This window comes from Canis lupus, chromosome 26, assembly GCF_011100685.1.
Source record: "Canis lupus familiaris isolate Mischka breed German Shepherd chromosome 26, alternate assembly UU_Cfam_GSD_1.0, whole genome shotgun sequence".
Lineage (NCBI taxonomy): Eukaryota > Metazoa > Chordata > Mammalia > Carnivora > Canidae > Canis > Canis lupus.
In genome coordinates, this window is record NC_049247.1 from 25,152,354 (window position 1) to 25,165,125 (window position 12,772).

Below are 12,772 nucleotides of genomic sequence, written 5' to 3' on the forward strand. Positions count from 1 at the left end.
CTCTCTCTCATGAATGAATAAATAAAATCTTTTAAAAAAAAAAAAAAACCACCTGGAGGTGGTTGGGAGGTAGGTGGGGTTGGGCTAAATGGGTGATAGATATATTCAGGAGGGCACTTGTGTTGAGCACTGGGTATTATATGTAAGTGATGAATCACTAAATTCTCCTCCTGAAGCCAATATTACACTTTATGTTAATTAACTAGAATTTAAATTAAAATTTGGAAAAAAAAATACGAAAGATATAAGCAACCTCCTAGAGCACCTGGCTGGCTCAGTCAGTAGAACATGTAACTCTTGATCACAGGGTCATGGGTTTGAGCCCCACACTGGGTAAAGAGATTACCTTAAAAATATTTTTTTAATCAATTAATAAATAAAAGCAACCACCCTACCACTTTGTTGAGTGTACTTGCAGAGAGATTGTATGCATATATAAAGCTTTGTTACTTTTTTTTTTTTTTTAACAGTTATGGTAGCTTGGAATATGTAGTTAACAAACAACAGAGGGGTTAGGGATGCAGACTCTGTGTAGTCAAAACTCCAAGTATAGCTTTTTTATTTTTTTTTTAAGATTTTATTTATTTATTCATGAAAGACACAGAGAGAGAAGCAGAGACACAGGCAGAGGGAGAAGCAGGCTTCCTTTGGGGGGCCTGATGTGGGACTCAATCCCAGGACCCCAGGATCAAGCTCTGAGTCAAAGGGAGATGCTCAACCACTGAGCCACCCTAGTGACTAGTCCCCAAGTATAGCCTTTGACTTCCCAAAAACTTAACCTGAAGCCTTAATGATAAGGCTGACTGATAAACAGTCAATTAACATGTATTTTGTATGCTCTATGTATTATATACTGTGTTCTTACAATAAAGTGAGCTAGAGAGAAAAAATGTTATTAAGGAAATCATACAGAAGAGCCAATGCCCTTTTCCACAACGGGTTTGTCACCAGAACACAGGTGTTGTGAAAACCACTGCTAACCCTAAACCAAAATGGGAAAGGAAAAGACTCACATCAACATCATCGTCATTGGACACGTAGATTCGGGCACGTCTACCACTACTGACCATCTGATATACAAATGTGGTGGGATCAACAAAAAAAAACTATCAAAAAATTTGAGAAGGAGGCTGCTGAGATGGGAAAAGGCTCCTTCAAGTATGCCTGGGTCTTGAATAAACTGAAAGCTGAACGTGAACATGGTATCACCATTGATGTCTCCCTGTGGAAATTCGAGGCCAGGAAAGTATTATGTGGCACCATTGATGCCCCAGGACACAGAGATTTTATCAAAAACATGATTACAGGCACATCTCAGGCTGACTGTGCTATCCTGATTGTTGCTGTTGGTGTTGGTGAATTTGAAGCAGGTATCTCCAAGAATGGGCAGACCCGTGAACATACCCTTCCAGCTTACACATTGGGTGTAAAACAACTAATTGTTGGTGTTAACAAAATGGATTCCACTGAACCACCCTACAGCCAGAAGAGATACGAGGAAATTGTTAAGGAAGTCAACACCTACATTAAGAAAATTGGTTACAACCCCAGCACAGTAGCATTTGTGCTTATTTCTGGTTGGAATGGTGACAACATGCTGGAGCCAAGTGCTAACATGCCTTGGTTCAAGGGATGGAAAGTCACCCGTAAAGATGGGAATGCCCATGGAACCACACTGCTTGAAGCTCTGGATTGCATTCTGCCACCAACTCGTCCAACTGATAAGCCCTTGCATCTGCCTCTTCAGGACATCTACAAATTTGGTGGTATTGGTACTGTCCCAGTGGTCAAGTGGAGACTGGTGTTCTTAAGCCTGGCATGGTGGTCACCTTTGCTCCAGTCAATGTTACAACTAAATTAAAGTCTGTTGAAGTGCACCATGAAGCTTTGAATGAGGCTCTTCCTGGGGACAATGTGGGTTTCAATGTCAAGAACGTATCTGTCAAAGATGTTCATTGTGGCAGTGTGGCTGGTGACAGCAAAAATGACCCACCAATGGAAGCAGCTGGCTTCACAGCTCAAGTAATTATCCTGAACCTCCAGGCCAAATCGGTGCTGGATATGCACCTGTGCTGGATTGTCACACAGCTCACATTGCTTGCAAGTTTGCTGAACTGAAGGAGAAGATAGATCGTTGTTCTGGAAAAAAGCTGGAAGATAGTCCCAAGTTCTTGAAATCTGGGGATGCTGCCGTTGTTGATATGGTTCCTGGCAAATCTATGTGTGTTGAGAGCTTCTCTGACTATCCTCCTCTAGGCTGTTTTGCTGTTCGTGACATGAGACAGACGGTTGCTGTGGGTGTCATCAAAGCAGTGGACAAGAAGGCAGCTGGAGCTGGCAAAGTCACCAAGTCTGCCCAGAAAGCTCAGAAGACTAAATGAATATTATCCCCAATACCTGCCACCCCAGTCTTAATCAGTGGTGGAAGAACGGTCTCAGAACTGTTTGTGTCAATTGGCCATTTAAGTTTAAGTAAAAGACTGGTTAATGATAACAATGCATCCGTTAAACCTTCAGAAGGAAAGGAGAATGTTTTGTGGACCATTTGTTGTGTGTGTGTGTGTGTGTGTGTGTGTGTGTGTGTGTGGCAGTTATAAGTTACTAGTTTTTAAAATTACTACTATTTTTTTTTAAGATTTTATTTATTTATGAGAGACAGAGAGAGAGAGAGAGAGAGAGAAAGGCGCAGAAAACACAGGCAGAGGGAGAAGCAGGCTCCATGCAGGGAGCCCAATGCAGGACTTGATCCCAGGACTCCAGGATCAGGCCCTGGGCTGAAGGCGGCGCTAAACCACTGAGCCACCAGGGCTGCCCCAAAATCAGTACTTTTTAATGGAAACAACTTGACCAAAAATCTGTCACAGAATTTTGAGACCCATTAAAACAAAAGCTTAATGAGAGAAAAAAACGAGAGAGAGAGAATGCATTTATAGTACTCTGTTTATTAAAAAAAAAAAAACATGTATGTGGATTCCCACGTTTCAAATCTATGTTGTTCAAGGGTATTTGCGTTGTGTTTTGTCCTATTACTTATATATCCTCAGAATCAGCATAAATAAGTCTGCCTCATTGCTGTGTTTTTCTTTTTGTTTTGCTTCATCGTTTTTAAGGGCTACACAATATTCTGCTATTTGTAGCATTATTTACTTAACCAGTCCCCTATCAGTGAACATCACTGCTTTTAACCCTAATTCTCAACAGGGGTAGAGGGAGTGTGTGATTTTGCCCCCATGGGAGCATTTGGTAATATGTGGAAATAATTTTATCTGGCACAAATAGTAGAAGATGCCACTGGAATCTAGTGGGTAGACACCAGGGATGCTGTGCATCATCCTACGGTGCATCACATAGGACAGCCTCTACAACAAAGAACCAGCCCAGATGTCATGAGTGCCATAGCTGAGAAGCTGTCTTTTAATTGGTCTTATGCTGGTCTTTCCTCCTCCTAGTCTGCCTGGCCAGGCTGTCTAATCAGGTCATTCACTGCTTACACTGAGAAGCCAGCCCAGCCACCCCATCCACAGTCCCAAAGTTTGTAGAACAAACATTTCTGAGCCAAGCGGTCAGGATCTTCCAGGTGCCCTCTTTAACTATCTTTGCAGTCTTCCACTCCTTTTATACACTCACCCGTTCAACCCAGAAGAATGTTTTTCTATGGCTTTAATGAAGTCCTGCCCTCCTCCCACACTGGTGCGAGCATCTCATCACAGAGCCGACAGCAGCCAGAGGGTTCAGAAAGACTTTACAGAAAGCTAGGAGATGACCAAGGAAAATGAGCACAGCATCACCTGGCAATGTATTGTTTTTCTATCCACAGCTCAGAGGCCTAGTTTTGTCCCACAAGACATGATATCCGGGGGAAGAGTTGTGTCTGGGTCTCTGCCCAGCCCTGGTCTTCCTCTATATGGCATTAGTGCCTCTAAGGACCCCTACCCCAGAACACTGGAACATTCTTAAGACCCAAATCAAAAAAGATGCCCAGCAGGATGCCTGGGTGGCTCAGTTAAGTGGCTGACTCTTGATCTCAGCTCAGGTCTGGATCTCATGGTCATCGAGTTCAAGCTCTCCATTGGGGTCCATGCTGGACATAGAGCTTACTTTAAAAAAACAAAGAAGAAAAAGACAGCCAGCCATGTGTCCAGCTTAGCTTGCAGAGGACACTGGCGTGACCACTCCCTCCAGGCAGAACTAACCCTCTGACCCAGTAGGCTAAGCCTTCTCCTTGGAAGCCCTACCAGATAATTCTGTCTCAAGCAACCCAACCATAACATTCAGAGAGACACACATATAGTCACAGTTTGGCAGGAGGAAGAGTATCTCTTCGGGGGAATATAGCAACTATCTTTTCAAAATATATTTTTCATACCAATTCATGTAAAACCCACTGAAAGCTACTAATCCCTTTATCATTACAGTTTTGACCTTTGAACAACATGGGTTTGAACTGCATGGATCCATTTACATGCAGATTTTTTTTTTTTTTGGTAAATACAGTACTGTAAATATATTTTCTTTTCCTTATGATTTTCTTAATGTTTTCTTTTCTCTAGCTTATTATATTATAAGCATATACTATGTAATACCCATAATATACAAAATATGTTAATCAACTATCTTTTTTTTTTTTTTAAAGATTTATTTATTTATTCATAGACACAGAGAGATTGGCAGAGACACAGGGAGAGGGAGAAGCAGGCTCCATGCAGGGAGCCCAATGTGGGTCTTGATCCCAGGTCTCCTGGATCACACCCCAGGCTGCAGGCGGCGCCAAACCGCTGCACCACCAGGGCTGCCCTATTTATCTTGTTGATAAGGCTTCTACCCAATGGTAGGCTGTTATTGGTTAAGTTTTTGGGGAGTTGAAAGTTACATTCAGATTTTTGACTGCACAGAGTTTTGGTGACCCTAACCCCCAGTGTTCAAGGGTTGATGGTATTTTGTTAAGTTTTTAGAAATCTCAAAAAAAAAAAAAAAAGTTTTTAGAAATCTCTAGTGTAGATTATCTTAACGTAGTGTCCAAATTTGTTATAAGTCACATTTTATTATGTAATTTTAATAATATGTAGTATTTACAATATGGCAGTACATATTTATATGTTAAAATATGATGTATTTTAAAATATTACATAAAATAAAAAGAGACTTAGAAATTATTTTGATCAGGGGCACGTGGCAGGCTCAGTCAGTAGAGCATACAACTCTTGATCTCAAGGTTGTGAGTTTGGGTCCTGTGCTGGAGATAGAGATTACTTAAAAATAAAATCTTTAGGGGCAGCCTGGGTGGCTCAGAGGTTTAGCACCGCCTTCAGCCCAGGGCCTGATCCTAGAGACCCAGGATCAAGTCCCATGTCAGGTTCCCTGCATAGAGCCTGCTTCTCCCTCTGCCTGTGTCTCTGCCTCTCTCTCAATCTCCATGTCTCTTATGAATAAATAAATAAATTCTTTTAAAAAAAAGAAAGAAAAATTATTTTGGTTAGAGACCATGGTTTTTGTTGTTGATGTATTGTTATTATGAGTGTTTCTGAAGAAAAAAGTCTAAGAGTGATTCCTTTCAATTTTTAACATAATTATGTTTGTTCAAGTAAAGTTATGGCTTAAACTATATATTTTTTTGAAATAACATTTGACACAAATCTCATCTGTGTGCTAGAGCCACATAAATTAGTTTATGTTTTTTTAAAACTATATTATTTGCATGTAGTTTTATGGTTCCAAAAGTATAGACATAAAAAAAAAAGTATAGACATAGAAAATTGCTACTGTTCCCTAAGAAAATGGTACTGATGGGGAGTTTTGTCTTGCTGCCCCAGTTAACTTTTGTTCTGAGTCTTCAGACAGACAGCTTTTGGGAGTTTGTCAGAGAGTGGCTCTCATTACACCAGGTCAAGGCTTATCGCCTTTGGCCAGAGGCCACCACGGTCATTTTGCACCCTGCATCATGTCCCTTTCAGCCAGCCTGAATGGATTGTTTTCCTATTTGATACTTTGGGCTTAGTAAATTTTTGATAAAGGACAAATTTGGAAGGACTTAACTTATATCCTGTGACCTTCCTCCAACATCCTATAGAATGAGAAGGCTATTTAAAATGGAGGCAAGAAATAGCTCTCTCCAGTCGCTTCCTTCCAGAAGAAACACTGAAGTTGCAGAAGCTTGGGCTATGAGGAGGAGCTGTGTGCTTAACTCACAGTTTTTCATATTTGTCAGAGAAGGTTAAACTGTGCTATTTCCTGCCCAGAACCGGTTTGGAGCCAGTGAACATGAATAAATGAACATGCCAATCAATACGTATGCCGCCACAGTGGCCGCTTCACTCCTTGGGAAGTATTTTCTCTTGTCTTAATTCACTTAGAGATGACACTGTTTCTGTGCTTCCCACCAGGTCCAGGGTTGGCATCGCAAAGCCACTTCCTGCGGCTTTTTATTGGTCCCTGTTCTGGAGGGTCCCTTTGCGCTGCCCAGTTACCTGTATGGCGATCCACTTCGAGCCCAGCTCTTCATCCCACTCAACACCAGCTGCCTGCTCAAGGAGGGCAGTGAGCACCTGTTTGATAGTAAGAGACACCCCCTCTGGACTTTCTGTCTCCATGAGTAAGACCCTTCCCCCAAGGCCACCTCTCTAGGTTTTGAATCCACACAGGCTAGTGCACAGAGGGAGCCTTTGGACAAGGGGGCGAAAGGATCTGGGTTCCAGGCTGCTTCTTCACTTAGTGGCCGGGTAACCTTAGACAAGTCACTTAATGTCTTAAATTCCTTATTCCTCAAATGAGAGCACGTTAAAGTTTAAAGCTGCCTTGGCAACTTATGAAGACCCTTGTGAGGCCTGGAACAGATGGTGGGTGGGAGAGGGTGTGATGTACTGTAAATCACGAGCATTACTGGTATTCCCACACTCTCCTTTCTGTGCTCCAGCCTAACTGTGGGAATTTGAACCTTATGGGAGGCTTGAATCTGCTGTTTCACCTAAACAGGCTAAAAAAGGGAGACACTGAAAGCAAAACAGGATACAGCGGCCTATTGTGCAAGCTGTAGTGTGTCAGCACCTGGAACACTGCATGTGGCTTGAGTCCTGCATCTCAAGGAAGACAGAGCAGGAGGGGCCTCAGAGGACAGCCCTTCCCCTGGGACAGAGCTGTCAGTCTGATGGGACCCCTGCTGCTCCACCCTAGTCCAGCAGATCTCTGAGGGCAGGTGTGGGAAGGATCAAAGGACAAGTCTTACTTCACACAGCACGGAACTTTTTATCACCAATTAATTGCTCATTGGGATGAGCATATAAATAGCTCCTCCGATACAGTTCTCAGTGAGCTCACAAATGACCTGTCTAAAAACAGAAAGTTAGAATTGCTGCCAATACATCAGTAGCCCTTGCGTTTCTCAGATGTAGAAATTATAAATATGAAAGGAAAAACTTTTGGTGTGAGAGAGGTGGTTTCTTCCTGTGTGTGTCTAAGTCTGTGTCATGGTAGATAGAAGAGAAGCGGCCCAGGGGGGTGAGAGGTCTCGCTAGGTCAGGGAGGCCACACTGAGTATTCTCGCACTTTTCCTGTGACAGGCTGCCCCTGGGGTACAAACTTGTATTCCAAAGGCCCACCTGTACTTTCTTTGTTTACATCTTGGAAGACATTTTTACATAGACACAGTGTTTTCACTGATGGTTGGGGTTCCAAGAGGGCTTCACAGAACCACTGGAGGCCATAGATCCCAGGAGCCTCAGAGTTGACAAAGTGTACTTCTCTCTCTCTCTCTCTCTCTCTCTCACACACACACACACACACACACACACACCCTTCTTGTTTAACCTCACCATGGCTGATAGAGGACCATGCAGTCCGGAAAAGCCACATGATTATATTCGTATCTGATTATTTCAATCCAGGCAACTGCTTCATGCTGCTGTTTGTAATATGCTCAAGAGACACTTCCCCCACACCAGCTAGACTCTTCTGGGGTTTTCCACCTTCACTGTAACAGCACAGGATGGCTGGCAAGACTGGCATTGGAGGACATTTTTGCGTGAGCTACTGGTTTTCCCTGCCTGTTGTAACTCAGGCTTCAAGACCATCATCCTCTGTTGGTTGCCATGGTTACGGCTGAAGAAGGGAGTCCTAGTTTAAAAGAATAAAGGCTTGAATCTAAAAATTGATTTTCTTGCTTCTGTGCTTCTCTTCCTATTACCTCCCCTTCTAATAACAGTGGATTCAAAATCTTAAAAATCTGACAAGGAATCCACTGTGTGTTTTTACCTGTTAAAGCCAAAGTGTTTTTTCTTTTTTGCTCTTTAGTTGCCTAGAGCCCTCAAATGTATTCTAGATAAAAAAAACTCCAAATGCAGAGAGAGCAGAGAGCCCCTGTTCTTCAGGATAGCTTGTGTGGTTGCTCCTCCTCAGTCCTCAATCCCAAGAGCAGCACTGGCCTGTTGCCTGTTGCTGTGACAGCCTGCCTCAGCCCTCCACCTCCTCATCAGCTCTTGGTCCTCACACCAGCTCTGCAGAAGGAGTGAGGCTAGAGCAATGATGTGGGTGCTTGTCTGCTCCCCTGCCCTCCCCAGCCCATCACTTTTCCAAAAATAATTTTTATATTTATTTGCTTCAGTTTCCCCACCCCTAAAATGGAGCTTATACTATTGTCTTTCCTTGTAGGGAAATGGAAGATTGGTAATAATTTTTTTTTCTCTTCTCCTTAAAAGCAGATAACATGCATTTAATGCTTATCTTTTGTTTGTATTTTAATATCATGTTCCTTTCCACTTTTGGCATAGGAAATCATTAGAATGAGTCTCACATCAAGTTCTGGTAGCTCACTGGTTGCCGAGGACTCCTGTTTAGTGCCTTTCTACATTAGACCTGATAGAGCTTTAGGGAACGTGTAGTGAGAATACGCCGTTGTTCCTTGGGATGGAGGCTGGTCTCTCAAAAGCAGGTAGTGTGGAGAAGCAGCACTTAGACTCAAGGGGGAGGTTTGGCCAAGAGAGGTGAAAGAAACAGAGGCCAGACCCAGGAAGAATTACAAACCTTGGGATCACACTCTGCCTGGCACTTATTTTTTTTCTCCTTTCAGGCTTCGAGCCAGAAACATACTGGGATCGAATGCACCTTTTCCAGGAAGCCATTGCACACAGGTTTGTCCCCTAACAAGAGGGCAACATGAGAGGGTGTCCGTGACTGTCATGGGTGAGCAGTTACCAAACCCAAACCGGGTTTGTTTTCATTTCTGAAATGAAACATTAGCCCACCCATAAGGTTCATCTCAGAAAGAGAAACTAGTCCAATAAATAAGATTTTTTTTAATATTGTATTTATTTATTCAAGAGAGACACAGAGAGAGAGAAGCAGAGATACAGGCAGAAGGAGAAGCAGGCTCCCTGCGGGGAGCCCAATATAGGATTTGATCCCAGGACCATGGGATCATGACCTGAGCCGAACAAAGGCAGATGTTCAACCACTGAACCACCCAGGTGCCCTCAAATAAATAAAATCTTATAAAAAGAAAAACTGTTCCAGCTTCTCTGAATCCCCTTACTGTGGCTTCCCAGCTCCTCCTTCATCTTTGTCTGGGTGGGATGGGTGCCCCTCCCCCCACCTTCACTATAGTCCTGGCTTGAATGCTCCCCAAGTGGACAATGAGGAGGTCAAACACCATGTGGTTAAATTGCCATTTTAAAATTAAAGGTCTTCCCTGGTGACATAAGGAAGAGATGAGGCAAGATTCTGGTCAGGCTGATCCATGCTGAGTAAATAAACAGCCTTGGTTAAAAAGTAGAGGGGAAGAAGGATAATATCCAGAGCCATTCTTACCCATGATAGAGTCAGCCTATAGAGATGGAGCTTGCTGTGCACGTTAGCTTACCCATTTAATTTGTATGTTTGACTTCATGTGTTCTTTGATAATTATTGAATGCCAGTCTAAAGATGGCAGTTGATATAGAGAACGCAACAAAAGGAAACAGGTATTTTACCTCCTTTGGTTCTGCCTACATTGGTGTCTTCATTACATAAACTCTCCGACTTAGGGCGGGAACCACATCTGTTAACACATCCTTTTCAGCACTTAGCAGGTAGAGCTGTAATAAATGTGTGTGATGGAAATAGAAAAACCCGGAATAGAACAAACCATAGATGAAAAGCAGAATCGAATAAGTCATAGATGAAAAGTGGCTCCTCCTGCCCATTTCCAGAACACAGTGAAGCAGAGAGCCCCAGATTCGTGTTCCTCATCTCTTTAAGAAAGGATTTCAATTAAGATAATTTCATTCTATTCAATTTAGAGCCTTTTGTAAGAACCTACTATGTGCTTAGCTGGGAGAACTAAGGGAAAGAGGTGTGGCTAAGGTGAAGTAAGATAAGGACCATCCCCCTCTCAGGTATGTGGGCGGGCACTCAATACCATGTAGAGTGCGGTATGGATTCCAGTGAGAGGCAGAGAATAGGTGTGGGATGGGACAAAAGCGAGAACATCCAGAAGGAAAGTCTGACTGGACAGCTGGTATAGGAGGGGCATGCAGAAGGGAAGGGTGATGGGCAGAGACAGGGCTGATTCTGGAATGCAGCTGGCGCGAGGACTCTCAGCCACCTGGAGATAATGGGAGGCTGGGTGGGAGGATGTCTGGTGAGGGCAAAAATGAGCAGCCTGAATGTACTGTCTTTTTTTTTTTTTTAAGATTTTATTTAGGGGTGCCTGGGTGGCTCAGTGGTTGGGTGTCTGCCTTCGGCTCAGGTCATGATCCCGGGGTCCTGGGATCAAGTCCCATGTCGGGCTCCCTATGGGAGGGAGGCTCCCTCTGCCTATGTCTCTGCCTCTGTGTCTCTCATGAATAAATTTTTTTTTAAAAAAAGATTTTATTTATTTGGGAGAGAGGGAGAAAGAGAGAGCATGGACTGAGAGAGAGACAGATGTAGATAGAGAAGCAGACTCCCCGCTGAGCAGGGAGCCCGATATGGGGCTCAATCCCAGATCCCTGAGATCATGACCTGAGCCAAAGGCAGATACTTAATGGACTGGGCCACCGAGGTGCCCCCTGAATGTTCTATCTTGAAAGATCTTTCCAGGTCCCTCTAGCTCAGGCTGTCAGAAAGTCCTCTGAGGCACATTTGCTCCTCTTGTTGCTTTAGCTAAGAAGGCCCTAATCTATGTGTCTTCCTATCTTTCCCTTAGGTTTGGATTTGTGCAAGATAAATATTCCGCCTCTGCTTTTAACTTCCCTGCTGAGAACAAGCCTCAGTATATCCATGTTACAGGTGAGGCACTCCAGGCAAAATGTGGGGCAGGGTGGGTCCCTGCAGCCGGAGCCTGTGCAAGGGGAATCTTCCCCTTGATGGAGCCTGTGGCTGCAAAGCCTCCACAGCCACCCTGGAACCCCTCCTGGAGGCAGTAACATAGGACCTTCCCTTGCTCCTCAGGAACAGTGTTCCTGCAGCTGCCTTACTCCAGGCGCAAGTTCTCCGGGCAGCAGCGGCGGCGGCGGAACTCCACCAGTTCCACCAACCAGAACTTGTTCTGTGAGGAGCGTGTTGGCTACAACTGGGCCTACAACACCATGCTGACCAAGACATGGCGTTCTAGTGCCACGGGGGATGAGAAGTTTGCTGATCGGCTGCTCAGGGATTTCACGGACTTCTGCATCAACCGCGACAACCGGCTGGTCACATTCTGGATGAGCTGCCTGGAGAAGATGCATGCCAGTGCCCCGTGAGGCCGGGCTGCACCTGGGTCTGACGCACAGGGAGGATTCCGCTGTCACTCTCCACGTCCAATAAGAGCAGTCAGGCTTTGGGGGGCAGGCGGCAGTGCCACCATCGGTGAGTGGGGGCCATTGCTGCTGCTTCTTTCCCCCATCCCCCCAAATGTCCTTCCCCTTGAAGAGAAAGATTCAGGAAGAAACTGGCGCTGAGAACAGGTGGGAGGCCCACATGGTCCGTGGAAAGACCTCAGTCCTGAGGAAAGGGGTGAGCAGCCCCCATGAATGTCCTTGGAGAGGGGGTGGCTCCTGCGAGCATTCTTTCCCTCCACCAGCTGTAGGCATTTCGGAGCAGTCTGACACTTCCCGCCCAAAAGTGTGCACAGGATGTAAGATAATTTTGTGAAATAGTGTACCATAGGCTCATACCTACTGTATATACCTGTACATATCAGAAGCAGGAATAAAGTGCCACATGCAGCATCTCCGGCCCCAGCCTGATTCCTGGCAGCAGCGATCCTTTCCTTGGCTGGGCAGCCAGGCCCTATCGCCAGGGATGTAGTGGCAAATGAGGCAGCCACAGAAGGTGAGGACGTCTATAGAATTCATTGTCTTGGAGAGTCTGGCTGTGGATTTACTGAAAGATGTCTTTTCATAGGCCCTTGGGCAAGAGCAAAATAGTTTCTTTCAGACCTAGTGAGCAGAGCAGATAGTACCATGTGCAACTGCAGGCTTGTGCTTTTGGAGTGAATCTTGCTTCATGGGTGAGCCCAGTGTGGTGCATGGATATCATGGCATTCTTAAAAAAAAAAAAAAAGAAATCAAAGGAAAAATCTCTATTGACTCCAAGGTTTAGAACCCACTTCTAAGATTCAGTATGGTGCCTCAACCTCAGCAACCTGCCCTAACCTGCTGGTGGCAGGGGTAAGGAGCTGCAGGACAGAGGAGACCTGACAGATACTGTCACTTCCTCCCCTTCCATCTCTCCACACAAGCCCTCCACAATCTCTCCCTTCTCAGTAGCTTATGAATCCACCCACTTCTTCCCGGGCCCTCTGCTGCTGCTCCCAACCCAGCCCCCCCTTCAGCTTCCTCTT

The 12,772-nt window shown here is 44.7% G+C and overlaps 1 protein-coding gene across 11 annotated transcripts in view; it reads left to right on the forward strand.

The window, feature by feature from the left end:
* The window catches only part of DEPDC5 (DEP domain containing 5, GATOR1 subcomplex subunit), a 125,351-nt gene extending 113,193 nt beyond the window's left edge, over window positions 1–12,158 (forward strand). For 9 of the 11 annotated variants that reach the window (XM_038575740.1, XM_038575739.1, XM_038575742.1 and 6 more), the window contains 4 exons: window positions 6,381–6,552; window positions 9,059–9,119; window positions 11,153–11,235; window positions 11,398–12,158. In XM_038575740.1, the coding sequence (XP_038431668.1) occupies window positions 6,381–6,552; window positions 9,059–9,119; window positions 11,153–11,235; window positions 11,398–11,690 (609 nt within the window). In that variant the 3' untranslated portion in view covers window positions 11,691–12,158. Of the gene's footprint in view, window positions 1–6,380; window positions 6,553–7,877; window positions 9,036–9,058; window positions 9,172–11,152; window positions 11,236–11,397 lie in introns of those variants that run through there. The other 2 variants (XM_038575749.1, XM_038575748.1) reach the window with 2 other exon arrangements.
* Window positions 12,159–12,772: the final 614 nt, after the last annotated feature.